This window comes from Lipophrys pholis (assembly GCF_963383615.2).
Source record: "Lipophrys pholis genome assembly, chromosome: 14".
Classification (NCBI taxonomy): domain Eukaryota; kingdom Metazoa; phylum Chordata; class Actinopteri; order Blenniiformes; family Blenniidae; genus Lipophrys; species Lipophrys pholis.
Genome location: NC_137633.1, coordinates 4,077,607 through 4,105,541, shown reverse-complemented (window position 1 = coordinate 4,105,541; position 27,935 = coordinate 4,077,607). Strand labels below are relative to the sequence as shown.

General features: G+C 42.3%; 3 protein-coding genes across 7 annotated transcripts in view; 1 reads left to right on the top strand and 2 right to left on the bottom strand.

The window, feature by feature from the left end:
* Positions 1-452: 452 nt before the first annotated feature.
* On the bottom strand, positions 453-7,462 carry qrsl1 (glutaminyl-tRNA amidotransferase subunit QRSL1). 2 transcript variants are annotated; one of them, XM_080480468.1, is made up of 11 exons: positions 7,317-7,462; positions 6,165-6,324; positions 5,983-6,081; positions 5,797-5,893; positions 4,416-4,577; positions 4,140-4,315; positions 3,902-4,014; positions 2,818-3,010; positions 2,338-2,455; positions 1,972-2,177; positions 453-871 (listed from the first exon to the last, which is right to left on the bottom strand). In XM_080480468.1, exons 1-11 carry the CDS (start codon positions 7,338-7,340, stop codon positions 657-659), a joined length of 1,563 nt encoding a protein of 520 aa, XP_080336594.1. In that variant the 5' UTR covers positions 7,341-7,462; the 3' UTR covers positions 453-656. The 2 variants fall into 2 exon arrangements, with proteins under 2 accessions (XP_080336594.1, XP_080336595.1); XM_080480469.1 differs by having other exon boundaries at positions 470-871; positions 7,288-7,441.
* Positions 7,463-7,511: 49 nt separating this feature from the next.
* Positions 7,512-17,034, top strand: rtn4ip1 (reticulon 4 interacting protein 1). Of its 3 annotated transcripts, XM_080479363.1 has the most exons (10): positions 7,518-8,033; positions 9,110-9,261; positions 9,379-9,465; positions 10,707-10,775; positions 11,260-11,384; positions 11,712-11,760; positions 12,650-12,786; positions 12,865-13,048; positions 16,079-16,171; positions 16,250-16,692. In XM_080479363.1, the coding sequence occupies exons 1-10, from the start codon at positions 7,763-7,765 to the stop codon at positions 16,373-16,375; spliced, it is 1,293 nt and encodes a 430-aa protein (XP_080335489.1). In that variant the 5' UTR covers positions 7,518-7,762; the 3' UTR covers positions 16,376-16,692. The 3 variants fall into 3 exon arrangements, with proteins under 3 accessions (XP_080335490.1, XP_080335491.1, XP_080335489.1); XM_080479364.1 differs by lacking the exon at positions 9,379-9,465 and having other exon boundaries at positions 7,512-8,033; positions 16,250-17,034; XM_080479365.1 differs by lacking the exons at positions 9,379-9,465; positions 10,707-10,775 and having other exon boundaries at positions 7,512-8,033; positions 16,250-17,018.
* Positions 17,035-17,384: 350 nt separating this feature from the next.
* Positions 17,385-27,935, bottom strand: part of crybg1a (crystallin beta-gamma domain containing 1a) — a 48,106-nt gene continuing 37,555 nt past the window's right edge. For both annotated transcript variants that reach the window (XM_080479361.1, XM_080479362.1), the window contains 18 exons: positions 27,559-27,597; positions 27,358-27,476; positions 26,975-27,152; positions 26,357-26,496; positions 25,869-25,995; positions 25,754-25,789; positions 24,848-25,005; positions 23,946-24,072; positions 23,724-23,869; positions 21,870-21,996; positions 21,755-21,784; positions 21,431-21,543; positions 21,207-21,339; positions 20,974-21,113; positions 20,757-20,880; positions 19,784-19,942; positions 18,577-18,739; positions 17,385-17,939 (listed from right to left, as the gene is read on the bottom strand). In XM_080479361.1, the coding sequence (XP_080335487.1) occupies positions 17,851-17,939; positions 18,577-18,739; positions 19,784-19,942; positions 20,757-20,880; positions 20,974-21,113; positions 21,207-21,339; positions 21,431-21,543; positions 21,755-21,784; positions 21,870-21,996; positions 23,724-23,869; positions 23,946-24,072; positions 24,848-25,005; positions 25,754-25,789; positions 25,869-25,995; positions 26,357-26,496; positions 26,975-27,152; positions 27,358-27,476; positions 27,559-27,597 (2,148 nt within the window). In that variant the 3' untranslated portion in view covers positions 17,385-17,850. The remainder of the gene's footprint in view (positions 17,940-18,576; positions 18,740-19,783; positions 19,943-20,756; positions 20,881-20,973; positions 21,114-21,206; positions 21,340-21,430; positions 21,544-21,754; positions 21,785-21,869; positions 21,997-23,723; positions 23,870-23,945; positions 24,073-24,847; positions 25,006-25,753; positions 25,790-25,868; positions 25,996-26,356; positions 26,497-26,974; positions 27,153-27,357; positions 27,477-27,558; positions 27,598-27,935) is intronic.

Genomic DNA, 27,935 nt, shown 5'->3' with positions numbered 1-27,935 from the left:
TGAACTCTCACACATTGAGTTTTAAACTCCCACATGCCCTCGGTGGCGAGATGAACGTTCGAACATTCGATGTGAAACAAAGCAAAAGTAACCCGATGCCACTTCCACACACTGTGTGGACACACAGAGCCCTCCAGAGTGCAACAGACACATTGTGTACACAGTCGCATGACAATGGATTAATTACTCCGTTGCTCTCACCAAGTTTGTGACATCGGATTAGTAATATAACAAAGAGAGATTTAGAGTTAATTGTGCTGTATGTGGATGTGGACCCTGGTCTTGCATGCATTTCAATGTGAAATGATGCGTTTTCTTATTAGTCGCCTCTGACAGTTTGCCAAAGATCATGTGTCAGAATTTGAATGGAATGCTGGAGAAGATGGCAAAACAATTTGTAGTCTCAAAGCAACAAGTGCATAAAATGTAAAAAGCGGCAGAGAGACCGAGCTGAAGAAAACATCTTATTGGAATAAATTTGTTTATTTGAAGGCAGCTGGAGGAGTCAGTACAACCACTCCATAGTCGGTGAGTGCATTCATTCCTACACCCACACCAAGTACAGTTTTCGTTCCACCGCAGAGAAGTGAAGTCGAGGTTGATCCACTTTGAAAAATGTCCCGATGGAAGAATCACCGTGGTTGGACTTTGTTGTCTTATCCACACGTTTGCTCCCTCCCCGCGACTCCCGTCTCGTCGCTGCACTCCCGGGAGTCCTCGCAGTCTCCGATGGAGGGAAAGCCAACCCTCTGCTCCATCCACTGGGCGACCCTGAGAAGCTCTCCGTCTTGGAGGGCGGGGCCTATAAGCTGTAAGCTGATGGGGAGGCCACGTCTCGATAAAGCCGTGGGCACAGAGACAGCAGGGAGTCCTGGGGTGAAGGGAAAAAACAAAAAAGGAGAGTTGGAAAAGAATTTAGCGACAAGGTGGTGATTAGGCTCCGAAGCGTAATTACTTCACTTTAGAGAGTGACGTAATGTCTTAAATGATGAGCAGTTCACACGGGCGTGACATTAGCCAGAAGATAAGCAAATTCAAAATGGGGAACTGCCGTCGACTTACAAAACCTGTCACTTCCCGTTTTTGCGCCACAATGACATTTATGACTCGTAACAAGCTGGAAAATGAGAAGAAGCCTTAACTCTGCTTTCATTAAACAGTGTGATAAGAAGAATACTGCAGTTCCTCAGTCCTCGCAGACTTACTTCCTGCATGACTTTGAAAATCCGAAGATAAGACTCCATGTTGGATTTTCTGTGCGTGCTGAGAGCAGCATGACACCAAACCACACAGGATGTAGGTGGAGGGGGTGTGCGTTTTCTTTTTTCATAGTTTCTGTATTAAAGTGAATCTTTACAAGAAATCATGAAAGCAAAAAAAGAAACAATTGGAATTTAAAACTCATGAAAATGTCATGAGGGGAAAGTAGAGTCAGTGGGTTAACTGTCACTACTGGTGAATGAGAGATAATTATATCATTCTCCTGTAAATTCTCCAAATATCTCCTATTTTACAAATTAAATTTACAATGAACCACAGTTACAGGTCAGAAAAACATCACACATTTAGTATCGCGAGGACTTAAACGAGTTAAAATAAAATAAAAAATGACACTCAAGTATGACTGAGTCTAGTATATAAAGGCAACAAGCTGTATTTGGGAAATATAAAGACAAGGTGGTACTTCAAACTGAACAATCTAATGTAGGCTTTTGAGGCATTATCAATTTCTGACATAATTCAGATTAAATATAAAGTAAATCCAAGATTGTGAGCTGGGGAATAAATAAAATAAAAAATTTCCAACTTGGCCTTCAATATCTTTCAAATGCTTCAGTATTATTGCTGCAATCAAACATTCATGTATTTTCTTTTTCTTTATTTGATGTTTTAAAATCCATTCGTTCTTTTCTGTCTGTCTTTTAAAAGTGCAACGATTGCTTGTTGGAGGAGATCAGGCTGCTGCGCTACCTGCCATGTTGGCAGACTGGGTGAAGACGTCCTCCTGCGAGCTGCGCGCTCGGTTGTCTTCCTGCATGAAGTGGCGGTAACAGGCTGCGTCGCTCAGCGTGGTGGGCGTCAGCAGCACGTCGACGCCTGAGCCGAACACACGCCTGAAATCGTCTGCGATGAGCCGACGCACCTTCTGGGCCTTCACGAAGTAGTGCTGGTAGTTCCTGAGAAAAGTGAGGGGTCATGTTAACGTCTTTCCAACTCGATAACCAAATCTGTTTGTAACTGTAGAGCCTGAAGACAATAGAGATCTGAGAGCAGAGGGAAGGTCACGCTGATAAAGTGACACGCCGGTTTCGGATTCAGTTCAGTCTGTCGCCTTACTTTTTTAACAGATAGTAGTTCCCGCACAGTATCCTGCCTCTCACCACGTCGTTGAAGCCCTCGTGTCGGGTGGAGGAGTACATGACCTCTGTTGAGCTGTCCATCTGGCTGCGGTGGCCTGGCACAAATCAATAAGCTTAGCATGTGGGATGAAGTGACACTACAGTGCAAGATTAAAGGTCCCATTTTAGGCAAAAATATAATTTAGAATGGTTTTCTAACAGTGATCTGAGTCCACACAGTCTGTGTATGAAGAAGGTCTGTCTCTTCCCTCCGGGACGGGCCTGGAGGAGGCATGGACAGACACCGACACAGTCTGTTCTCATTAGAGCTCAGCAGAGGGACTTTTAGACTGGAGAAGTTCAGGACCAAGTCAGATTTGTGGAAATACACTTTGAATACAATGTTGTTGGACACCGATAGGAAATTGTTTAAAAACTGTATAATATGGGACCTTGAAAGTTCTGAACTGGCAGGTACCGTATTCCAGGCCGTCGAAGCGGGCCATGTTGGACGCCACCTCGGCGCAGCACAGGACGTGGTAGCACACGATGGAGTGCTGGGTGTGCGGGAGGGACACCTGCTCCACCCGAGCCCCCGCCCTCTCAAACAAGTCGGCAACATGATTCCAGTGCGCTCGGGTCTCCTCAGACAGCCCCGGGGCGTGGTACTCCTGACATGTGAAGAGGAACAGGACGGACGGGCGGATTCACAAACTGAAAGGATACAGGGTCAACTCCACATTCACAGGTTCACATGTTACACAACCATCTGCCCGCCTTTGTCACAAGCACAACGCTGATTTATAAAAGATATTTTTAAAAAAAGGGATTGACCCTCTTGTTACGATTATATTCAGGCCGACTGGATTTCTTCTAAAGTTGTGGCTGTAGAACCCCCCCCCCCACACAAAAAGTGCCATAAGTGAGTGCTTATGCTACTTTCTCCAAAATAACTTAAACTTTTAAGATCTTTCAGTATCCCTGCGTGTTCTTAAGGTAGAGAGAAGCTCAAGTTACAAACGTGTGACAAGCTGGTGAAGCTCGCCTGTGATTGGACAGGAGAGGTCCCAGTAAGTATAGATAGATAGATAGATAGATAGATAGATAGATAGATAGATAGATAGATAGATAGATAGATAGATAGATAGATAGATAGATAGATAGATAGATAGATAGATAGATAGATAGATAGATAGATAGATAGATAGATAGATAGATAGATAGATAGATAGATAGATAGATAGATAGATAGATAGATAGATAGATAGATAGATAGATAGATAGATAGATAGATAGATAGGATTGTTGTTGTTTAGATTTCACTGTATGGAGGAACAGAATTGCTCTGTCTTCTATGAATCACTTGGTTTCCATCTGTTCTGGTTCTTCCTGAGACAGCCTCGCCCCAGTCTAGTATCAGAAGTTTCCCTCACTGCAGGAGAAACCCTGCAAACTCCAGCTGGTAGAGCTCTTTGCTCTCGGTTCATAGAAATTGCCGTTTCTGTGAAGGTGAAACTTGTATTGACGTTTCCACAGCAGCCATGTGTTTCTTATAAACCCACCTTCGGAATGCCCACACAGATGTTTTTCACGTCAAAGTCTTCAGGGAGCTCGGTTACTGCCGAGGGCGTGGAAACTGTGGTTGAGTCCTGAACATCATGACCCTGGAGAATACCTGTGTTACACATCATTGGATCAGATTACATCATATTTGTAACATTATGCAACAAATTCGAACTAATTCTAAAATGAAGCAAACAAGACGACATGAGTCACTGCAAGTCACAAACGGTTTCCCACCTAAGACGACGGCTGCGTCATTGACACTGCGCGCCATTATTCCAGGGACGTCCATGGAGTTGACGAGCGGGATGAGACCGTGTCTGGACAGCAGACCGTAGGTGGGCTTCAGTGCGACGACCCCACACAGCGCTCCGGGGTTACGAGTGGAGCCACCAGTGTCCGAACCCAGAGCCCTGCAGCGCAAATCCCCCCAGCAAAAAACGTAAACATTGTCAATTGCGAACACGTGTTACTGTCTGTACTTCATTTGGAGAGTGTGGGAGATTGTCTCACAGGAAGCTGGTGAGCGAGGCCACGGCTGCGGCGCTCCCTCCCGAGCTTCCTCCGGTGATCACCCAGTCAGAGTCCGGCGCCGCCGCCGTCCGCTCTCTGTAGGGAGCGGCGTAGCTCCAGGGGTTCTTCACCGGGCCGAAGACCCCGTCAGTACTGCCCGAACTGGAAGGAAAAGAAACAAACGGATAATGGTTGATGTCTTCCACTTTCTCTGAGCTTGTCCTCTCTCTGTGCGGCAGGATCAGACTGCGAAACTGCAAGCTTCTTTCCTTCTTCGTCAAATCTGCAGTTTGTGGGTTAACTTTGTTTGATGTCAACTTGCTTGCTGCCTTTTTCTTTCCTTCTATCTTCTAACTGTTTCCAGTGGAACGCCGCTGCCCCGAGTCTGAATCTGCAGAGGTTTTCCTTCCCTTTTCCATTGTTGAGTTTTCTTCTGAATAAAGATGGCTATATTGTAATCAGTACTGTAAAAATAAAACTTAAGAAAAGAAAAATACCTTAAAAGGTGCAGGGAAAATACTAAATTACCATGACTGACCAGAATCCCCAAATCCCCTACATCTACATTACAGATTTTCCTTCGACGCACATTCAAATTTACAAAAGACAACATGGAATAAAAGCAAATTTTCACAGAAACAAGGTGGAAAAATACACAGAACCTTTGCATAATAATCTCATCCAGCGTTCTCCAGCCCTCATGCAAACCGACATGCTATACGCAAACGTGTGTTACAAACATGTAAATTGAATACAGCTTTTACAATACCTCTGTTTTTCCTTGCGTACGTGCACATACTCTTTAATAGAATTCATTTGACTGCAGTGGCTGACTATTGAGGAAATAAAAGCAGACATGTCAGTGTTATCACTGTTGTCATTGTGTTGGCTCCTGACTATATCGTGATGGAAAATTATTATACTGTATGTTGAAATGACATATATCAACTGTGGTGATTTTAAAGTCAGAAATCACATAAAAGCCCCCGGCAAGTCTTTTAAACAACAGACATTCACAACAAAGGGCAGGTAATTAGAATATAATTATGCTCCCGCAGTTTAAGTTAACTTTAAGGTTGTATGAAACATACAAAAAATGTGCATTTGAGGTAAACTGGTTACTTTAAACTGCTTGTTTGAGTGAATGTGACTATGTTTGTCCTGTGAATCAGCTTTGGTGAAGAAGTGGTTCGGAGGATGGATTTGTTATTAGATGATACAGTTGTAATGTACCGTTTTCATCCGTGGTTAGATCTAACACATCATTTTAGATTAAATCAGTTTTTCCATGTTAATCTAAACTGGATTTGTTTTCACTGCAGCCAGTGTTTCACTGTAAATTTCACATTTGATTAACCGTCAGATTCTCCAGTGATCTCACCCCATCGCAAACTCGTCCATGTTGGTCTTCCCCATCAGCACCGCCCCTTGGTCAAGGAGCTTCTGGACCACTGTGGCATTGTAAGGTGGAGTGTAATCTGTAGTAAAAATAACGGGAGGTTCTCATTACGCACCGAAAAGAGCAGAAAGCGTGAACCAAAACTTGATGTTTTTAATCCATACAGACCTGCGAGCATCCGTGACGCACACGTGGTTTTGACATTCTCTGTGGAGAAGTTGTCTTTGACCGCGAACGGGATCCCGTCCAGAGGACCTTTGGGGGAACCTGAATGAAACCAGATCCAAACGATTCATGACCTGCAAATCCACTCTCTTAAAAACTGAAAATCAAAACGCACGCCTTGCCACCTTTCAACAATCTGGCTTCTGCTTGCTGAGCCTGTTGCAGCGCCAGCTCCTCCGTCACCGTGATGTAGGCGTTGAGATGCTGTGTTTTCTTGATGCGGTCCAGACACTTCTTGCACAATTCTGTCGGGGAGATTCTTCCCTCCCTGAACGCCAAAGACACCTAGAGCATGACAAACCGCCGGTGTGCCGTAAAAACGTCTCTGAAGCCAGTTTGGACATTATGAATAATTTAATGATGGCAGAACCATTAAAACATCATAGTAGTACTTTATTCCCCTTTTTTACTTTACTTTTTTCTTCATATATAATCCAGTATTAACTATCAAAGCAGAGCAGTATGTTCAGAGAGCAGCATTTTGCTGTATTTCTTCTCTGACTGAGTTCTCAGGCATGTTTTGTACCATTATACTGAAATCCACATCAATCTCCAGCCTGGATTTAACCAACTCATGTCCACATTTAACCTTTAAAGGTTCACATGGATTGAGTCTCGGTGACCTGATGTTTCAAAGTCAATCATCAGGAAGCTCAAATGATCTGCCGAACCTTCACTGAGTCCGAATGAATGTACGAATCCTCCCACTCTCCACGCAGCTTATTAGCGATTGGGTGCAGTTTTCAGAATTTTACCTCCATAGTGATGAAACAAACAGACTAATCTGCAGTGTTCCTGTCAATCTGAAGACTCAGTTCTCTATGCACCTTTGTATTTCGATATATAAAATGTGGCAATACCAGTGACAGCAAACACATACGTGGGATACTTTAGCTGATAATCAAGTGCTGTAAAAAAATTTTTTTAAATGTGAAGAAATATCATATAACTCAAGCAGAACTGTCATCGTATTTGACTTTTTCTGCACCCCAGAAGGAATAGTAACTAATGGGGATCCTGAAATAAACAATCAATGTCGAAATTTAATTGCAGATTAGAAGACGCTTAGCAGATATTTTCACAGCTTGCCTTTCCAATCGTGCAATTTCGGTAACCGCACAGAAAGCCACACAAAGAAAGGACACTACATTACACTTGTTAGACACGACATTTGATGAATTATCACGTTATTAATCAGAACGCGACCGGAATGTGTTACGTTTCTTGCATAATCAGAACAAAACTCACTGAACAGTGAAGTTTAAAGTCTCTCTCACCTCTGCAATCGTCCTGCTCAGCATGTTTACAAAGTTTTAATGTCTAATGTTTTAATGCAAACGAGTAAATGATCGTCAACCTTCGTAGCGGTGTGTAGTGACAGGGCGCCGCCATGTTTGACGCCGGAACAACGTCGTCTGTGATTGGACGGCGGTTAAATAAGACGCGCTCTGATTGGTTGAGACCTCGCTGGAGGAGGAAGTGGCATGTAGAGGAAGAGAAGGACATTGTTTTGAAACAACGTTGAAGGTTTTCTTTTAGTTTATCTAAAGTACTGTTTTTCTGACGAGAAGATGTTTATATCGGGAAGGTAGTGGCTGCTCGTGTCAAACATTTACTGCTTCCTGTTGTTTGGCTGCAGCTTTGCCCTCTCTGCAGGGACTTAAAGCATTGATTTCATTCATACCTGTACAGCTTTTTTTTTTGTTTTTTTTAGGCTTTAAATATGAACTTTGCAAAACGTTTTGTGTGCAGAAAGGTGGCCATTCACCTCAGTAATTCACATGTAGTTTCAAGGTCTGGGAACCTGAGAAGACAACTGAGCACCTCCAGCAGATCCATGACTGTCATGCCTGCCTGGGTCATTGATAAATATGGAACCAATGATGTGTTAAGGTTTACTAGAAACGCCAGTTTTCCCACGATCAGCTACCCCAATGAGGTTCTTATCAAGGTGTTTGCAGCAGGACTGAACCCACTTGATGTCGGCATGAGATGTAAGTGCACCACTATATTCCATTTACATATGATGAAATACATTATAGTGACTAAAATATCACTTATTTAAACACGCATTGCTTAAAACTTCTCAAAATATGATAAAAATCGCATTGGATTTCTGTAAAACATTGGTTACTTGCCATTGAGTACCACTAGTATTATTGTAGTAGTTGAGACCAGTCTTGGTATTGATTTGGTTTCAGATCCTTAAAGTCTTGGTCTTGATCTTGACTCGGTTATACGTTATGAATTAAATTAAATTGAATATTCCATTGCCCAATAATCATTATGTTCTTGGTTGTTATTACATTACTGGCCTGTTAAAGTCCTTCTGTGTCCTGCATGTTGAATTTGATGTGTAGCTCTCAATTTGATCTATTTACTTATTTGTTTAATCAAAGTTCATCTGTTGACAGAATCTAAAACCGAAATTCAGTCTATGTCTGTTTGACCTCTCTGGAATGAATTCAGTGTGTCCCACAGGGTGAGAAGTTACTTGTGGTGAAGTGGCTGAATCCATGGGCACTTCATCGTTCATCGGGAGTCATTCACTAGCAGATACTAATATTAAGAGCACTACTAAGATTAAATACAAATACCCCCAAAGTATACACACAAGGGTCACAGAAGGATACAAACAGTAATGGCGACAAATTATGTGTCATTTGTGTCCATGATAAAAAATAATGAAAAACTTGTGAAGTAAGACTTTCTGCTGAAGAATTTTATCATTAGATATTCTTTACTTGAAAATCACTGGAGTTGTTACTCAGTGGACTATTACAATGTTTATATATAAGTACCATAAGCACAACATGACCTGCGTTGTTTATTTCCTCTCTCTGTGTGGCCGTGGTTTGACTGGTCATGACCTCAGTCGATAGGTTGGCCAACCTTAATCATCCACCTTAGTCACGGATGTTTATAGACCTGTAGTTATCTTGCCAAAAATACTTGAGGATTTAGAAGGAAAAATACTTGGGTTTGTAAAATGACTACATACAGGAAAGCCTTAAAGCTAGAAGACTTGCGTGTTTTATTATTTAAGTTATTCATGGTCTCCCCCTGCCAGCCGGCTACGGTGCAGTAACCATGTCCATGAAGCGAGACCCTCTTGGGATGAACCAGTCGAGCAGCGAGTTTCCTCTGGTTCTGGGCCGGGACGTGTCCGGGGTGATCATGGAGTGCGGCCTGGACGTGAAGTACTTCAGGGAAAGAGATGAGGTAAAGAACGCATTCGGCAGATGAGCATTAGTTTGTACACCACAAAGAGTGAGTCATGCTCAGGTGTTGAGTTTACGGTGTAAACGGACATGTTGTGCTTGAATTCTTTATATTTAGGATCGACATCAGAGGAGCCTTCAAAGATCCACAGTCGAATCTGGTTCACGTTCTACAAGAATGAATACGAGATCAAAAAAAGTCATTGTGTGTTTTTCTTTATATGGTGTGTTTCCTAACATTAATGTATCAAGAAGAAATCTTAACTCTTTTACTGCGACGATGAATCACCCCCCCCCCCCCCCCCCCCCCCTTGTAATTTGACATCAGCCTCGTTGTCTTGCTGGCTGCTGTTAAACCATCATGACTGGGGTGAATTACCATATAGGTGATTATTTAACACTCAACACCGTAAGATAAAGACTATTTTTTTGTGTATTTTTTGAGATATCACTAAACTGTTAAAATGGATCAATCAACCTGTGCTGATGAATCCTGATTCTTGATCCCCACGCTGTGCTTGGCAGGAGCAGTGCTCACACACACACACACACACACACCCGGTGGTGTAATAGTGTGGGAGTGTTTTCTTGGCTGATGCTAAGCTGAGTAATGTCTGAGCAGCGTGGATTACCCGGTTCACCCTTTGCTGGCTCTGGTGCGTGTGCTTTGTCACACTCGTCCATCTTCCAGGTTTTCCGCCTCAGCCTCTGGATAAAACACCATGACGACGAAGAAGTTCGGACAAGGATTCAGCTAACTATAGATCTGACTAATCAGTACAAGAAAAAACACTTTTAATAAAAAAAAGCCAAAACAATACTCCCCACATGGATGAGTAAAGGGGCGTTGACACAGCAGCAAGCAAGCTGATGGAGCAGGTGTCAAATTACCAGCACAAGATGTTAAACGTTTACTTCCTGGAAGTGAGTTTATCAGAAGGAAGTGGACTTTAAAGAGACGAAAGGGACCGAACAATAATAAAACAATATTAAACAAACTAAACAAAATCAGGATTCCAGCTTTGCACCGAGTGTTTTATTAATAGTTTGTAGTAATAATAATAAATAAAACATCTACAACCCTCATCAGCATTTTATATAAGCCAAAGCCCTGGTGTCTCTCGGCCGGGGTCATGAGTCGTGTGTGTCGTCAGCCTTTCACTGAGCTTTAGTCTTTCCTTTTCACCCCGGAGCTGCTATGTTTAGTGTCGGAACGTGTGGAGGCGATCCCGGATTAGTGAGTCTCTGCTCAGTAAGGAAACCACCAAGGTGTTATTTTTAAAGTGTGCTTGTGTGAAGGCTAATTTATTTTATCGTAATACTTTATACAGCTTTGATTCCCACAGCCACGTCTCACACAATACATGCTTCTATTATAAAACCTCACATCAACAATGTGTGTATAGAAATTATTATTTATTTTTGTTTTTTTTTATCTTCTCTCAGGTGTGGGCAGCCGTCCCACCGTGGAAGCAGGGCAGCTTGGCTGAGTTTGTGGTACTGAGTGCCAATGAGGTCTGCTATTTTTAATTAATCTTATATAATTATCTTAGATTCTAAATATTTTGTGATCGTTAAACTTTACCCTGTCAATTGGAGGGATAGCAGGAGACGCCTGCAGGTGTTTCACGTAGCTGATACGGACGTTTCAATGACTCCCGGGTTCAGGCATTGCAGCTCAGTTAAGCACGTTACTCGTTAAGATCAGCATTAACTGGTTGTGGATCACAATCAGGTCAAATGGAGCTCCGATCACATGTGAGCCACAAAGCCACTTTTATATTTGTGTATTAATTAGACACATCTGATTTCAAAGCGATTCCACTGAATGAAAAGCCACATCCACTATTGAAATTATGATTCGTTCCCTTGATTCTACCTTTTCCTTTCTCATTTGGTCATAATTTGGTCAGATTTAGTCATTTTGGTAAAACGTTTTCTGATTCAACGTCCTTTCAGCGAATCTCGGTGATTATTGACGCGTGTGTGTGATCCTCAGATTTCCCTCAAACCAAAGTCACTGAGCCACACGGAGGCGGCGGCCGTCCCCTACGTGGCCGCCACCGCCTGGTCTGCGCTGGTCAACACGGGCGGACTGAACAAAGACAACTGTGCCTGCAAACGGTGAGAGACGGTGCTGCCTGGACACACACACACACACACACACACACACACACACACACACACACACACACACACACACACACACACACACACACACAATTTCCACTTGTCCATCCCAATAGAAGCTCCTCGTCCCCCATTCTTCCTCCTGAGCCTCTTTTCGCTGCTTCATAATGAGCCTCTTGTTTGGCTGAGCTCCTTCACGCTGCAGTGAACCTGCAGTGGCTTCAACATCCATCCTTAACGACCGAGGAGAAATACAGTCACACGTGTGGTACGTGTTTTTTTTTTTTTTTTTTAAATCTCTGTCTCTCTCTGGCTCCACAGGATCTTGATCCTCGGAGGATCCGGTGGCGTGGGAACATTCGCTATACAGGTACGCAGGGACAAGTTGACCAAACTGCGTATTTGATCACTTTTTTAAGTGTTAGTCAGACATAAATAATAGAATAAAATGTTGAATTTGTTCTGCTACTGACCTGAATCCTGCAGCTCATATTGCACATTTATGACATTTGATCTGATTAATTTTACGGTCACAGCGACAATACGTCACTCTGATCCACTTTGTTGTGCAAAAACGTCAAGGAATTGGCCGTAAAATCTGGAAATAAGCTGTTAATCCGGTCACTCGGTTAACATAGAACTCTGCAACCTTTTAGCCCCAGATTCCAACAAATGAAACTAAAAAACCAAGACCGGTTTAATAATACAATCCCCGATTTAGGTTTTGATTTGCTTTCTTGAATCTTGTTAATATTTTATTTTACTACTTTTAACACTTTAATAAGTCAGTTTTTAATACAGATAATACACATATAAGTCGATTCCCATAAATTGCGTTAAAGGGTGAACATTTTATTCTCAACTAAGTAGTGTAAATGGTATTTTTGATTACGGTTGTGCAGGAAATCCCAGCCTTGTCATTGCATTATGGATAAATTCATGCTCTGCATGACGGTTTTCTAAATATGAAACAAACAGGTGATTGTGATTTACACAAAAATTGTGTGATTATTTGAAAAACGTCAATCGATCGATGAACAGTCCTCAATACTTTATACCTGGGGGCCACAAGGCAGAAGCCTGAAGCAAAGAGAGAAAAACCAAAAAACTTCAAAGTCAAAAACAAAACAGCCGAGTGGATGTGAATGCGGGGCGAGAGAAAGAGCACTGTTATCTGGGCGTCTCAAAGATTTTACGAGAATCTACTTCTGGCGATGTCCATCAGCATTATGTCATCTTGCTTGTTTCTCTGTGTCCAGATGCTGAAGGCGTGGGGAGCCCATGTGACCGTCACCTGCTCCCAGGATGCCGAGCGGTTTGTGCGGGAGCTCGGCGCCGACCACACTGTGGACTACACCGCCGGGCCCGTGGAGGAGCCGCTCGGGGCCCTGGACAAGTACGAGAATCTGAGCCTCTCACTCGTCCCCCACACTCAGTCACTCCCACAAACCCGTGTGTCTCTCACCCGCCGAAGGTTCGACCTGATCCTGGATAACATCGGCGGCGACGCGGAGCGCTGGGCGCTGACGCTGCTCAAGCCTTGGAGCGGCGCCAAGTACGTCACGCTGGTCACGCCCTTCCTGCAGAACACCGACCGGCTGGGGCTGGCAGACGGCATGATGAAGACGGCCCTGACGGTGGGCGGCAAGGCCCTCAAGGTAAACGACCAGGCTCTGTGGAGGCGAGGAGTGAAGGTCACAGCCTGCCGGCTGGAAGGCATGGCGGAGGCACCATAATGCTCCGGGGCTGCTTCAGACTGTGAAACAAAAAAATAATAATGTAAAATCCAGCTGCAAACAAGGGGAGAAAATTGAAACCTGCCACTGATGGAAGGAATTCAAACAGCTTACACGCTTCGGAGGTGGAAGTTTGTCAGAAATACACATTCATTCTTTTTTAACGACGTGATTATTAATGACGGGAGACAAAATTAGGTTTTGACTTTCAGCAAATTTGAATATATGTCATTAAAAATTCTCATTTTACAAAATGTCTTTTTATGCATTTTAGACTAAAACTAATCCCGAAAAGCTTTTTTTTTTTTTTTTTTTTTTTTCTTTTCCAAGCCCCAATTTAATTTCAAAATTGAAACCAGATGAAGTTCTAATTAAAGAACTGCAAATCTTTTTTGTTTCGCTTGAAGGTCCCTTGTTTACAAAGATTTCTCCACATTCAGCTTTCATTAAAATCACAACCTAATATATTTTCTTAATAAGCGATGTTAAAACTGATTTCCACCACGTCCTGCTTCAAACTTTCTCCAGTTTAAAATCATTTAAAAATCAGCATCACAATCATGACTGCTTTTTTTCTTCTCTTTTTTTTTTTCTTCAAGAAATTACAGTCATGCCACCCGTAGAGCTACGTCAAGGTTAAATATGTGGAACTGATGATGTGAGAGGAAATGACTCAAATCATGTCTTCACATGAAGAGGAAGAACAGCTTCATTAAAGAACAGCTGTGTTCTGATATAAATGCTTATAGATGACGACAGTGTTTGTAGTGTGAACCGGCTTCAGGCCCTCGGGGCTCAGTTTGGATAAAACCCAAGTGAAATTCAACATTAATCGCTCTCTGTCACACACGCACACACACACACACACACACACACACTGAGCTCGCCCACATTTGAGGAAGCGGCCCGTTTGCTGGCTGTGGTGAACGTCGTGCCGAGCAAAAGTTTGCAAGCAGCCTTTCACTTCCGTTTCACCACCTTTTCCACTCGGCTTCGCACCGCACGAGCCGCAGCTTCAGTTCACTCGAGTAATTCGTGCCCCCGGGTCTTTTTACTTTCTGGAGCCCCCCCCCCCCACCGACCCTACCCTACCCTACCCACACCACCCCCAGATCGCCTCTTAACAGTGAAGCCGGTGGACACATAGTGGCGTACCGTCTCAGCATCACGGCGGGGAAAAGCTTCCCAGGTTCGTTCCAGTTTTCAGAGGAACAAGTAAACTTTCTTCCGAAACTGATGGTGGGGAAACGTTTGAGTCGAGAGTTTCACAAGGTGTTTGGGAAAACGCATAAACGTCTCAGACTGAATCAATCTGAGTGAAACAGAAACGTCTTTCTTTATGACTCCGTCTTCAAGCATCGTCATTGTTTATAACGACAAAAAAAAAAAGGCAGTTCATTATGTGTGATGTGTGTATTTTCACTCAAAACACATCAAAGAAATAGATTTCAATAACTTAGAACTCCCAGATCTCGTCCATCAAGAGAGAAATTCACGCAATTAACTCTAAATAAAATAAACACCAGGTCTGTACTTGGAAGTCTCGATACTAAAACTGTTCACTTACACATCGCTTCCCACGTTAAAATAATATTTTATCTATCAATTTGGATTCCAGGTGAACGTGTTTCATGTTAGGATCAAAACAAAGTAGTAACTTTGAACTACTTCCTGTTGGTTGACGTCTCTTTCCTCTTCTGCTCTGTTACATTCTCTAAATCTCTCCAACAGCTTTTCAGTGATTCGTCTCATTACACAACGTTTTAGGACAACTGTGTCTAATTCATTTTAGTTCAGGGGCCACACAGAGGGATAGCTCATCTCAACTGGTTAGATTTTTATCACAATAACGTATAAAAGACTTCAAGGTTTTCACTTTGTTTAAACGTGAAAATTCAATTCAATGGACGTCCAGTAAAATCTTTTCATGAACAACTCCATATTTTAATAAGACAATTCTGAACTCTAGTTTGTTTTTGCTCAGACTAATATAATCAGAGGTCTCTATTTTCTCAGAACATGGGATTTCTGCTGGTTTTCCCAAACTCACACTCTTGGTTTAGCTTCTGACAAATAAATTCTACAGGTTGGTTTCGGCACATTGGCCGCATTAATCCACAGTTTGTGCCCAGTTTAAAAAAAACTATCAAAGATGTCAGGATTACAAATATTAATTTGCCGTTTATATTATCTATTTGATTTAGTGATCATGAATCCTTAATAAACAGATATTCGGAGTTTTGAATTCAACGCTGTTGTTGGAATGTGCAGTGTTTGTCTCCATCTAGTGGTTGATGAGGTTTACTGCAACTTATTTGGCACTTGCCAAGATGTAAAATCATATTTTCAAGATACTTATATATACAAATAAAGACATTTACACTGTAGAATGAAAAAAATTACTTTGCTGGTCCAACAACCTATTATTAACTAAAGGATTAAAAAAAAAAAAAGCGTACAATTAAATAGCTACTCAATGTCTCACTTTATTATGTGGAGTAGGAATTACTTTTCTTCTTTTAAGTCATTTTCTTCTCAAATTTAGTGTTTATATCTTATATTTGGGCTATTCGGATCTTTGAAATCTTGAGTCGTTGTTCAAATTCATCGCACGTCTGTTTTTTTTTTAACCACAAAAATCCTGCGGACCGACAACAAATAACAAATTGTTGCCCGGATTCCAGGTAACCAGTGATCCAGTAGACCTGATTCCAGAGATTCATCAATATATTAATACAGCAATATCAGAAAGGAATGACACCAACTTGCAGAAGTAGATTTCGATTCTTCCCGACTTGGTTAATGCTGAGCACACGGCGACTCCAAGCAGCAGCCATCTTTCCTCCACCAGCAGCCAAACAGGAAGTGTGTCAAAAGGTCAAAAGGTCAAACGTGTTGAAGACGCTTCTCACTGTGTAACGCAGAGGTTTTGACGTTCTCGTGTTCTGGCAGCACCTGGCGAGCGGCGTCCACTACCGCTGGGGATTCTTTGCACCGAGCGGCCCGGCGCTGGACGAAGTGCGCGACATGGTGGACGCAGGACAGGTGGGGGTGAAAACTAAAGCGTGCGGCGGCGGGAGAATGGCGCGTGAGCTTCGGCCTGACTCGGTTCCCTCCCGACAGATCCGGCCGGTGGTGGAGGAGACGTTCGGCTTCTCCCAGGTGCCAGAGGCCATGGAGAAGGTGGAGAAGGGTCACGCTCGGGGGAAAACCGTGGTGCAGGTCAGCCAGGGAGGACAGGACTTATAGAACCGGACGTCTGGAAAAGACCGTCGCTGCTGGAAAAAAGGAGGCTTAGGATTCTTTTTTCTTTTTAATTTAATTTTTTCTTTTGTCTCTCCTTCCTTTTTTTCAATTATTTCTTTTGCAATTTCTTCCCCCATTTTTGGATTTTCTTTTTTTTCTTTTTGTTTTCTTCCCCTTTTTTTCTTTCCCTATTTATAAGAGTAGTTTTCTGTTTCCCCCCTTCTTTTTTCTTCATCGAGGCTTGTAGTCTTAACGAGAGACTGTGAGGAGGTTTATACTGGGATACATGGATGGATTAAAAAACATTTGCTGCAAAACGGAGGCTTGTAATTCTCATTTTTCCCTTTTTTTCCCCTGTTGAATAAATTTTTTTGTCTTTATTTCCCTTTTTTCATTTGTTTTGTTAGGTTTTGCTGTTTTCATTTTTCTTATCTTTTTCTTTGTATTTTTTTCGTTTTCTTTATTTTCTTTTCTTCCTCCCTATTTTTCCTTTCCATTTAAAAAAAATATATTTCCCTTTCCCCCCCTTTCATTTTCTCCTTTATTTTCTTTTTCTCTCTCTCTCTCTCGAGACTTGTAATGAGACTACGAGGTTAATGCTGGGATACATGGATGATATAGATAAATAAAAACAGACTTCATATGTATTTCCTGTTGCGACCAAAGATCCTGACCGATATTTATTTTTCTTACTTTTTTGACGAATGCCTGCACAGAGGCGCCACAGCCGATCGCTGGACGGACGCACAAATCAACAGTCTCCCTCATTTGAACCCGTGCGACGCAGAAATCAATACATTTTGAAGGGACAGGTGTCAAATTACCAGATTTATTCAAGACAAATTATGTAATAAATCCAAAGTTGTGGATTTGCTTCACACCTTGTCGGTAGTGAGGGTCAGTCTGTTAGTGAATTATAAAAATACAACGCTACTTACTCTTTAGTTTTTTTTTCTGTCCCGCCGGCAAAAACATGAATTCTACTCGTCTCTTGACAGATGAAGCTCAGAGATGACAGAGAACCACATGCTTTAATATGTAACAGTTTAACATCCGGTATTTACACACAATCAGCAATGTTATTGTCTTTAAGTGGAAATCTAATCTGTACAAGCAGGTAAAAGTCCAGTCTGTATAAAAAACAACAACTATTAATTCCTAGAAATATATCAAAACTTTACAGTAGATCTATGTGATGTACAAGAATTAGAAAGCTCGGAGGCACGTCAAGACTTCATATCACAGCTCCCGGTTTCTACTGAGAGAGAGGAGAGTTTAGCAGTGTCGTACCGGAGGAAGAGGAAGGCGCGTGCAGCATCGAAACAGGGCTGAAATCCCGCTGCTGGAAACGAGGAGTCTTTGGTCTTAAAGGATTGGAAACGTTTCACTGGTTTGATCAGTGAGTGCAGGATTGTTGGTCCAGTCAACCAGAGTAAACAAAACAAAACTCAAAGTGTCCTGGGTTCCAGTTCATCAGGTCATAAGATCTCCACCGTCCACTTCTGGCTGAGTTTCCCGTCGTCCAGTGTGTTGACGATGACCTGATTCTTGTCGTACTGTTGACCCCCTGGAATTTGAAATAAGTGTCGGACGTCAGGATCTAGTCGGTAAATCTAAAGTCACACATTTCTTTCCTCTCGTTTTAATAAATCTAATTAACCTCCAATAAGATTTAAATAAATTCTGAGATCACATCATTTTAGTTTTGGCCTCTACTTTCTAGTTTTTATTGTAATTTCATCTCAGAAATTGAAATTAGAATTTAAAAGGGGAACTTAAGCCGGCAACCCCAACCTCTCTGTGGTTTAAAAACACGTTTTAGTTCATGCATCCTAATTTCATCCTGAGGGGTAGAGTAGTGCCATAACAACCTTTAAATTTAAGGTTGTTGCGCAGAGTACATGTGATGAAAACGTCTGTATTTTCACATAATTACAACTGAAATGACTAAAAAATAAACTTTCTGCTGTAAAATACAGTGAAATATCTAAAAAAAACTTCTATAGTCTTAGAAACAGGAAATGTCCTCGTTTTATTGACAATCTAGTAATCTAATGTACTTAATACCACAACATCATACTTCCACATTTCTGTTATGAAAACAAGGACAAAGGAAGTGAAGCCTGAGTCATAATAAGCTCAACCAATCAGATTCTGTCCCACGTCGGCAGTAATTGAACCATAACAGAGTGAAGCAGCCTGACCTTTGACCTCCAGGACCAGATCCGGCCGGTGGTGGCAGCGCACCACACCGTCTGGGCTGATGTCCCACAGCTGGTTCTCTTTCCCTCGCTCCGGCGAGACGCACAGTCGCCCGCCCGCCATCATCAAACCGCCCGCCGTTTCCAGGCAACAGTCCTCCGCCAGCTGGACGGAAGCAGACACACGGTTCATTGTCTTATTCAACACCTTTTTGTTTAAAGTGGCTGTGAAAACATCCAGTAATGTTGATAAAGAGAAAAGACCAAGAGAGGAACAACTGATATTATAGTGCAGCTTTTCATTTTTCCAGGTGGCCTTTACAAAAAACTAACCAACGGTATTAAAAGGAGTAACTCAACATGCTTTAACCATTGAAATTAGTTTAAACTGAATGTTTTCACCACCATGGGTTTGGAACAGTTTGAAGAAAGCACAAATAAACACAATTTACAAAGAATTAAATCTTTTAAAAGTGTAAAATTGACCAAAATGACTCTGTATTTTACAATTTATAGAGAAAAAACAACATTATTAACCAGAATAATCTGGTTTTATGATGTAAGTGTATGTACGAGTTTGAAAGTGGAAAAATGCATTAAGTACCAAATAATACTAGATATGAACATAAATACTAAATTGATACTAAATATCAATGAATGTCAGTTATAACTTTTCTCCACTAGGGGGAGCTAATGCAGCACCAGCAGTTTAAGAATGACTTTCATACAGTTGAATTGAATTGAGTACAACCTATTCCACTTAAAATGTAACTAATACTTAGATTATTATTTGAGAACAGTATTTCTTTTTTCTATTTATATATTTATCATGCCCAAGAATTATACAATTTTGGGGGGAGAATTATGAAAACAAGATTAAAAATAAAATACTTGAGTTGTGTTTACGGGGTCTGAGGTTCTAGTTTCGCCCTTTTCTTTTCCTGCCTCATTAGAAGTGATGTGAAATATCCCGCTGACAGACGACAGACACTCTTTGTTGGGATGAGAGACGCCTGTTGGGACTCCTTGTGACTTCCTGTTTTTCCCGCACAGAGTCGATTGTCTCCATTGTGACGTTCCCATGAACACAACTGCTTGTGTCTCCGGGTGGAAAGTGGGAGAGGGTTCTGCGCACGACTCCCACTTATTGTTTGTGTTTCTCACTCACGGCGGTGAGGAAGTGAGGAAATGAGAGAGGAGCGTGCGGTACCTTGCAGGTGACTTGTCCGTCCCGATAGAGCCACACCTGCTCCACGCCTCCCATGTCCTCCACGGCCTGGACCCTCATCAGCTTGATGTCGTCCAGCGCTCCCGTCAGGGACACCAGGCATTCCGTCTCCCTGCTCCGCAGGCGGAAGTACGCCTGCTTCTGTTGGACGACAAGAAACGAAACAAGGGTTTGACAAACAGATTTAGAGAAATGTAGATTGTATGACGATGTATAGTGATTACTTTATAAAATGGGAGTTTTTTGCTACTTTAATGGAGACGAATTGAAATGAATAAAAGCCCAAACCAGCATGAGACATAACTTTAATCGTATCTTATGATGGAAAAAGATTCGCAAATCTGGTGTTCAACAACAAATTAGTACTTGGTGAGAGAGTCGAATGTGGTTGAAGTTTTACATGAATTACATTAATCATAATATAAGTTTTACTTCTTCCTACCCCTTTTCACACATGCTAATTGGACCTAGGATGTTTGTTTGTATGTATATGTGTGTATACTTGAATATAGATAATCTATTTTTCGAAATCTGTTTCCATAAAAATGTAACTTTAATTCATTATATTATCACTAAAGGGTTTATATACAGATTTGTATATATATTTATAGGTATGGTGGAGTATATAGGATTGCACACATATCATGTCTGAAATCAATTAATAAATAACTAAATAATATAAAATAAATTCCGTTGGGGGGCTCGTCCTCGTTCTTCAGTCCAGACTGAGAGATTAATCTGGAGCAAATTGAATGGAGTTTAATTGAAATTATAGAATAACTGAAAGCCTAAAGCAGCACAAGACATGACTTAAATCGTATCTGTTGATCTGCAAAATTAGTGTCGTGTCCCTTTAAGGAGCTGTGGCTAGTGTGCTTGTGCGACAGGAGATAAGATTTGTTCCATTAACACATAAAAACGTCATGAAGAAAGGTCTTATCTTCTGCCTCCATACCTGCAGGAGCGGGCGGAGGGATCCGATTCGCTGCCAGCCGCTGCACCTGAACAAGTCAGCCACCTCGCCGGGTCGGAGCAGCAGCTGTCGGCCTCTGTAGTTACTGCCTTCATACATCACCCACCTGCAGGCACACGCCGTCTCAATCAGCCTCGTGAAATGTTTGGTTAAATGTTAAAGTGCTCGCATCTTCAGCGCGCTGCGCTGTGTGACGTACGTTCCTCCCTCCACCACCAGGGAGCGCACTCGAGTGTCCACGCCGGCGAGATGCAGATTCACCACTCCGTGTGTCAGCACGGCCCGCCGACCTCTGCAGCCATCTTTGGTGAAGACGCTGACGGAGGGGAGCGAGAAATCCTGAGAAGGAAAAGATGATTCATGCATCGTTCCTGGTTTGGGAGAATTTCTTTATTTAGATTTTTTTACACACTGAGAAAAAACAACACTCACATGTCCGGTAATCTGAATAGATCGAATGTTGGTGTCCGACGCCGGGAAGCCCATGGCCTCTGCGTTGGGGTATTCTCCTTCCTCCAGGATGTAGATATTCTCTGTGAACTGGGCCCCTTCATACGCCACCCAGCTGACAAACACACAAATACACATTATTTCTGAAACGGGAGCGAACTTTAAAGAAGAAAACATGAAGAGGCTGTATAGTTGTTTTTCTGTACCTGCCAGCCAGCACCTTGCAGGACCTGGGCGTGAAGTCCTCCTCCAGAGCGTCCACACTGTCGTCCAGAGCCACCAGCCTCCCCTGGAAGTCCGGCTCAGAGTAGAGATGGACCTGGAACGAACAAGCGGAGGCGTCACTAAGATTTGAAAAGACTCAATCAGGTTTGTTTGTTTGGGAAGTGAAGTTTGAGTCCCAGATGATGGACTCTCATCACAGAATTACTCAGTAAAACCTTGAGGAACAAAGTATAATGGAGGGGAAAAGCCCCAACCAGCAGAGACATTGTCCTTTAATGTTGTCTAATGAATGAAGACGACGATACCTTGAACTTAGTTGTTCCCATCAGCATGTCCTGCACAACAAACAAGAGGCCGGTGTAAACAAAACCTTACAGATCCCGTCAGGTTGACTCCCGTGTGAGGTGGATGTTTTCTTACGTGGAAGACGGGCTGTATGGACGAGATCTTGAAGTTGTGTGCTCCCCAGTCCTCGGGGTTGGCGTACATGCCTTTCTCTAAGACGTACAGCTCCCCGCTGAAGCCGGGATTTTCAAACGCCACCCACCTGCAAACCGCAAAGACACTTCACTTACGCACTTTTACACAAACAGTCAAACAAAAAGCACAAAGACACAAAGCAAGACAGATACGAAACAAGCTGGATGAGGGTATTTGCAGGAGACACAAAAAACTGTTTGGGATTCATCAATACTCTCTATTACTGGAAAAACTTCTCAGTTGATTTGACGTCATTTTTAACACTGGATCAAAACACGTAAACAAAACATGTCCTGCTTTTTAAATTCCGCCACATAAGCTCTATAACAAAACAGTGAGCTGCGCTTAAATGCGATCGTGAACAATAATGATCGCCAATTGTGAGTTACAATGCCTCTGGAGCATGTTCCCTCTTGTGTCTGTTCAATAAACGTTTGATTGAAGTCTGAACGCCGCAAACATTTCTAATCGGTCCAGAGCGCGCTGGGAAACGGGCCCAAACCTGCTTTTGTTTCATATCAAACTAGTCAGATCGCAGTATTTCCAACGGAGTTTGTTTTAGTCTGATCAAACATGACAGTGTTGACTCACCCTGACTGGAGACGGAGGCGCGGCACAACTACTGTGGTGTTAGGGAAAGGCGGGTGAATGAACTCACATAATGTGCGGTGGAGATCTAGTTTAGTGAAACTATCACTACTATCTTTTTCCCGCCCTGATCCATCTTCAAAGAGTAGATCTCTGTCATGTTTTCTCTCCTTCTATCCCCCCACCACAACCAGAATAGCAGGAAGCTGCTTCTTCTGCAAAGGTTTCTTCCTATAAGGAGGGTGCTATATTATGGAAGAGTTTTAGGGCCACTGAAGAAAAAAAAAAAATTTGGAGGCGAAAAAAAAAAAAAAAAAAAAAAAAAACCTCCGTGGCCCCAGAAAAAGTCGAAAATCAAATTCGAGATTTTTTTTTTTGCGAGGTGGAAAAAAAAGTCCGTCCATCGACAGGCCAGCGCGTGTGACTGCTTCCTCAAAATGCATATCAGGCGGTTTAATAAAGTGATGAAAAGATGCTTCAGGACAGAATCTAGCTCATAAACACGGTGCAGTTATCATCAGTATCAGGACGAGAAGAGACAGAGCAGCCTGCTGCCTGGTTCCGTCGTGGAAGTTCGTCGAGTACGAAGGACAAAGGCACGGATCCCGGGCTGCTTATTTACATGTGTTCTTATTAATCAAGGAAATCCTGTGTAAAATCACACGTCCATAAGCAGTAAGCAACCCGATATAGTCAGAATTAAGTGATTTAATGTGAATTCACATCTACGCGCAAATGAAGAGGGATGGATTGACGTCTCTCCGTGAAAAAAAAAAAATCTCGACTATGATTTTCGACTTTTTTTGGGGCCACGAAGGTTTTTTTTTTTTTTTAAGCCTCCGAATTTAATTTTTTTTTCAGTGGCCCTAAAACTCTTCCGTACTATATAAATAAAGCTGAAGTGAATTTTTTGTGACTCTTTACAATGTTCAAGAACCTTTTTTTCTTTTTGCAGCATTTGAGGTGATTCGTCCAGCTCTCGCCAGAGATCAGATCGAGGTAAAACAGCTCAATGAAGGCTGCATATAAGTGGAGGTTTATTATATAATAGTAGTGAGGGCCACAAGACGCAGTGAAATGTGTCTCGCTTGCGAGTTTCACGTGCGTGTTTCTTTGTACAACAACAGAACAACGAGTCACGTCTGTAAGGTGAGACGCACGCGCCCAGCGAGAACAGTGAGGACTGGAACGGACGGTTTGACTCACACTCCGCCGGTGATGCTGGCAGATTGGGTTTTGACACCGTGGCCGATGGCGTCCATGTCGATGACGGGGCCCAGCAGGTCGGCGCAGAGTCCCCGCTCGTTAAAGTCCTGCTCGCTGAACACTTTGACGTGAGGGGAAAGGTAATCCTGAGAAGATACAATCATCAGTGACCCACAGGACTGAGATGAAACAGGGAAGCTGCAGTATTTAAGTGACGCTCACAGCGAGTACGGGCCGGAGAGAGCCCAGCCCCTCCTCTGATCCTCCCCACTCGCTGCAGTCGCGGTACTCGCCCTCCTCCAGGACGTACTGCTGCCCTTCAAACGCCGCCTCCTGGTAGCCCACCCAGCTACAAAACATATTAAAATACATTTTGTATTAAAAAAGTGAAAACAAATAAACTTTTCCTTCAAGTTAAAAGCCTTGCATTCACACTTTTTTTTTTTATTTAATTGAACGACGATTTAAAGCAAAAGATTTTCTCTCTTGAATTCACCGAGAGCACGGACCTCTTCTACCCGTCACATGAAGTGTCTCATGTGACACTTTTTATTTCAAATATCTGATAAGTCATATATAGACTGTAACTGTTACACTACGTTAAAATTTGTCCAATACAGTTAAAAATCGTGTTAACTCAGTTTTGAGTGTGATTTTTTAAACATACACATTCATATACTGTATAAATATAAATATTTCACAATTACATTATTTGTAGCCTGTTGTCATCAGCTGCCTTTATTCAGGGGAAGTCGCATACGGGAGGTAAAGAAAATGAGGATTACTGACTTGTAATACAAAACCAGAAGCAAACTCCTTCTCCGAGTATATTGCTTTTTCAACTGAAGAGAATATGCTATTTGTTCCATTTGGAAGATTTCCCAGACTTTCTCAACCTCTTGGTACAAACCCAAGTATTGCCACCCCTCGATCTTTTGTAATATTTTCTTGAGAGATTGCTCTTCGTGCCTCAAAGGTATTTGTATAATTTAGGGCATGTTCAGAATATACGAGTGTGATTCACACTTTCTTATTAGCAGTAAAAAAAAAAACCACAGAAGAGTGTCTGCAAAGAAGTCATAGATTCTCGTAGATAACAAGTATAAATCTTTCCGTTCACTCACAGGCCGCCGAGTATCTTCATCGAGCCAACGGCGGGAAGTGTCTTCCCCTTCGCTTCGAGCTGGTCCGTCTCTGTTTCTTCCAGCTGCTGCAAGCTGGAGACGTCACAGTCCACCTCCATGCACTCGCCTTCAAAGTTGGGCTTCTCGAACACTAAGGCCTGAAAGGAAAGAAAATCACAAAGGATTTCAACGGTCCCCCGCTGTAAGTGTGGCAAATGGGCTGAAATGCTCTTATCATGGTGACTTTAATATGTGTATCCCTAGTGACTGCCAGGTGTGTATCTTTTGGTCCGTTACTACTCAGAGGTAGAATGCCTTTCATGCCACTGAGCGCAGTACGGACTCAAACTACATATCTTGTTGTCACTTCTATGGGTCTTTCAGAGGCTGGGGGCTGTTCGCATTCCTCAGCATGTAGTGGAGAGTGCTGACAAGCTCTGCCTCTTTGACCCACAATCACTACATTTTCAGATTTGTACTGTTACAGTATTTACAGGATCCGTGTACTTAAGATTTCCTTAATTGCATCAACATTTTTCTGAAATACACCTTATTTTCCTTGCATATGAAGCAAAACATAATAACATATTATCATTTTGCTCTCCATTTTCAGTCTTTTCTTAACAGAGTGAAAAAAACACAATAATCAAATTTAAATGTTATTAAATAATTGGATCATTACATTTATGATCAACTGAGCCCAGTTAGCGCCTGACTTCTCTAAGTATCTGGAGAAAAGTTGCACGAGGTCCAAAGTCTTCTCTCTTTTTCACATTTACATGATTAGATTACAACTGCAGCATTTCTCAACCCCATGCGAGTGGCTGTTTTCTTACAATAACCACACCACGCCAGCATGAACCCGCTATAGTACATGTACATGAGTGGATGTGTTGCAGAACAAACCTTGACTTCATTGGGATGCTCCACTCGGATCGCCCCCTGAAAAAGAGACACGTGGCGTCAGACTGATGAGTGACGGTGCAAACGTGTGTGGAGCTGTATATTTGTTGGGCTCTACCATTCGGAGGGGTCTGAGAGAACCAACGAAGGGCTCGGGGAAGCCCCAGGTCTCAGGGCAGGGGTACTCGCCCACCTCCAGCACGCCTATTAACCCATCGAATCCTGGACTGGAGTAAACCAGCCAGCTGCAGACACACAGCGGCGGATGAAAACATTAGGAAGGCGAGGAAAGGCGAACGGAGGTGTGTTCATTGTGAAGCCGTCTGGGAAAGCTGGCCCATCTCGCCCAGAAGATAATAACATCAATAATTAGGCCATTTATGTGAACCAGTCAACAACAGTACCAAATATCCTCCCAGCTCAAATCATGACAAGCACAAGCCCTGACAAGCCTGCGGCATGCGATCCTTCACACACAGAACTCAGATGACACATTTTTCCTGGAACGTTTCAGGAAACGTCAAACGACAAATTAGTTTCAATTAATGAGACTGACATTATCCGTAAAGCAACAACCCCAATTTTATATATTCTAGCTGGACTTACACTCCGGAGTGGACCTTGATGGAGCCGGTGGTCTGCGGGATTCCGTAGGAGCTGATCTCTACTGTGTCGTCACAGTAAGACGCCACGCGGCCCAGCCCATTGACCTCCGTGAACAGGTCGATCTGTGGAACGCTGTAGTCCTAGATAACACAGCAAAGGAGTGAAGAAAAGACTGTAAAATAATGGGATAAACGAATAACAAATAAATAATATTGTTGATATACCAGTTTTAATTCACACACTTCTACTCCTGAATGAATGTGTATGTGGGTATGAATGTAAAGCTGTGTGTGTGTATAAATAAGAAGAAGAAGAAGAAGAAGAAGAAGAAGAAGAAGAAGAAGAAGAAGAAGAAGAAGAAGAAGAGAATGGTGTGTAAATATGTATATGTGTGCACATACTTGGGTGTAGATTATTTTTGTGTAAATGTATTTCCATTAAATATATATTTAATTATTTACATAGACTGTTTACAAAGGCTTTTATATCTGAAATAAATTAATAATAAAAATTATTTTAAATAAAATACATGACTAATAATAATAACAATAATATTGTTGGGGTCATATGAGGTGAATTCCAGAAGTCAGACAGATGCTGACTCAAAAGCTCACTTACCCGTACTGCCAGGCGAATAGAACCAATGACCATCGGTGCAGTCGGGACAGGTTGACCCATCTCATCTAGTGTTGTTGGAGCCCCCTCCTCTGCCCACATATTCACCAAGTGCTCCGTAGGACCCTCCTCGAGTGCAATGACGCGGCCCTGGAAGCCAGGTTTCTCATAGAGGAGCCAGCTGTGGGGACACATTATATATTATATATATATGAATAACCTATTGAAGGCAATATCTCAGATTAAGCATAAAATGAGTGTAGATTTTCAGTGCTGATGGATCTGAAACTGATATTTCAAAGGGAGCACCTCAAATAACACATCTTGAATGTGATTCGGCAGAATATTCCATGAGGTACAATAAACACCAACATGAAGAAACATACCATCCTCTAATGATTCTGACCGATATGACCGGGGAGAGCGTCATGCTGGTGGCGTCCTCGACATCATGGTGGAGTTCGAAAGCCTCTCCTCCAAACTGTGCATGCTCGAACAGAACCATCTAGATCAAGAAAAAGAATATTATTGTCATAATATTTTGTGTCACCTCCATGCAATCTGCCACATAATTGTCAGAAATGTACCTTTCCGGGCCGTTTGTGGAATCCTCTCATTACCGGCACCTGTGAGACAAAGTTAGAAATATGATTGATGGACACGCAAACATCCTCACGTCTTTTTAAATCAATGTATTTTGGTTTTTTTCTTTTTATGAAATTAGCATTTGCTGCATCTCCTTTAGAGCATTATTACTTGTTAGTTTGACATTATCTGGGAAACAATTTTACCCTTTTATCTATAGATCACTTTAGTCTGTTGATTAGTTCTTATTCAGCTCAATGACTGCACCATCATAGAGTGTATACTGTGAGCTACGTAAACATTTCTGTATGTTTTTTTCATATTGGTGGACTGGTGAAAGGTAAAGGGCGTATACTGCTTTGTACATATTGTTAGTTGG

What these genes read in the sequence shown, in the direction of transcription:
- qrsl1 (XM_080480468.1), bottom strand. Translation starts at nt 7,340, where the DNA reads ATGCTGAGCAGGACGATTGCAGAG. An exon ending in TGCGTCACGGATGCTCGCAG is followed by an intron (nt 5,894 to 5,982) that starts GTCTGTATGGAT and finishes TTTTTACTACAG; the next exon opens with ATTACACTCCACCTTACAAT. An exon ending in TCTGTGTGGGCATTCCGAAG is followed by an intron (nt 3,011 to 3,901) that starts GTGGGTTTATAA and finishes TTCACATGTCAG; the next exon opens with GAGTACCACGCCCCGGGGCT.
- rtn4ip1 (XM_080479363.1), top strand. Translation starts at nt 7,763, where the DNA reads ATGAACTTTGCAAAACGTTTTGTGTGCAGAAAGGTGGCCATTCACCTC. An exon ending in ACTTCAGGGAAAGAGATGAG is followed by an intron (nt 9,262 to 9,378) that starts GTAAAGAACGCA and finishes CTTTATATTTAG; the next exon opens with GATCGACATCAGAGGAGCCT. An exon ending in TGGGCGGCAAGGCCCTCAAG is followed by an intron (nt 13,049 to 16,078) that starts GTAAACGACCAG and finishes GTGTTCTGGCAG; the next exon opens with CACCTGGCGAGCGGCGTCCA.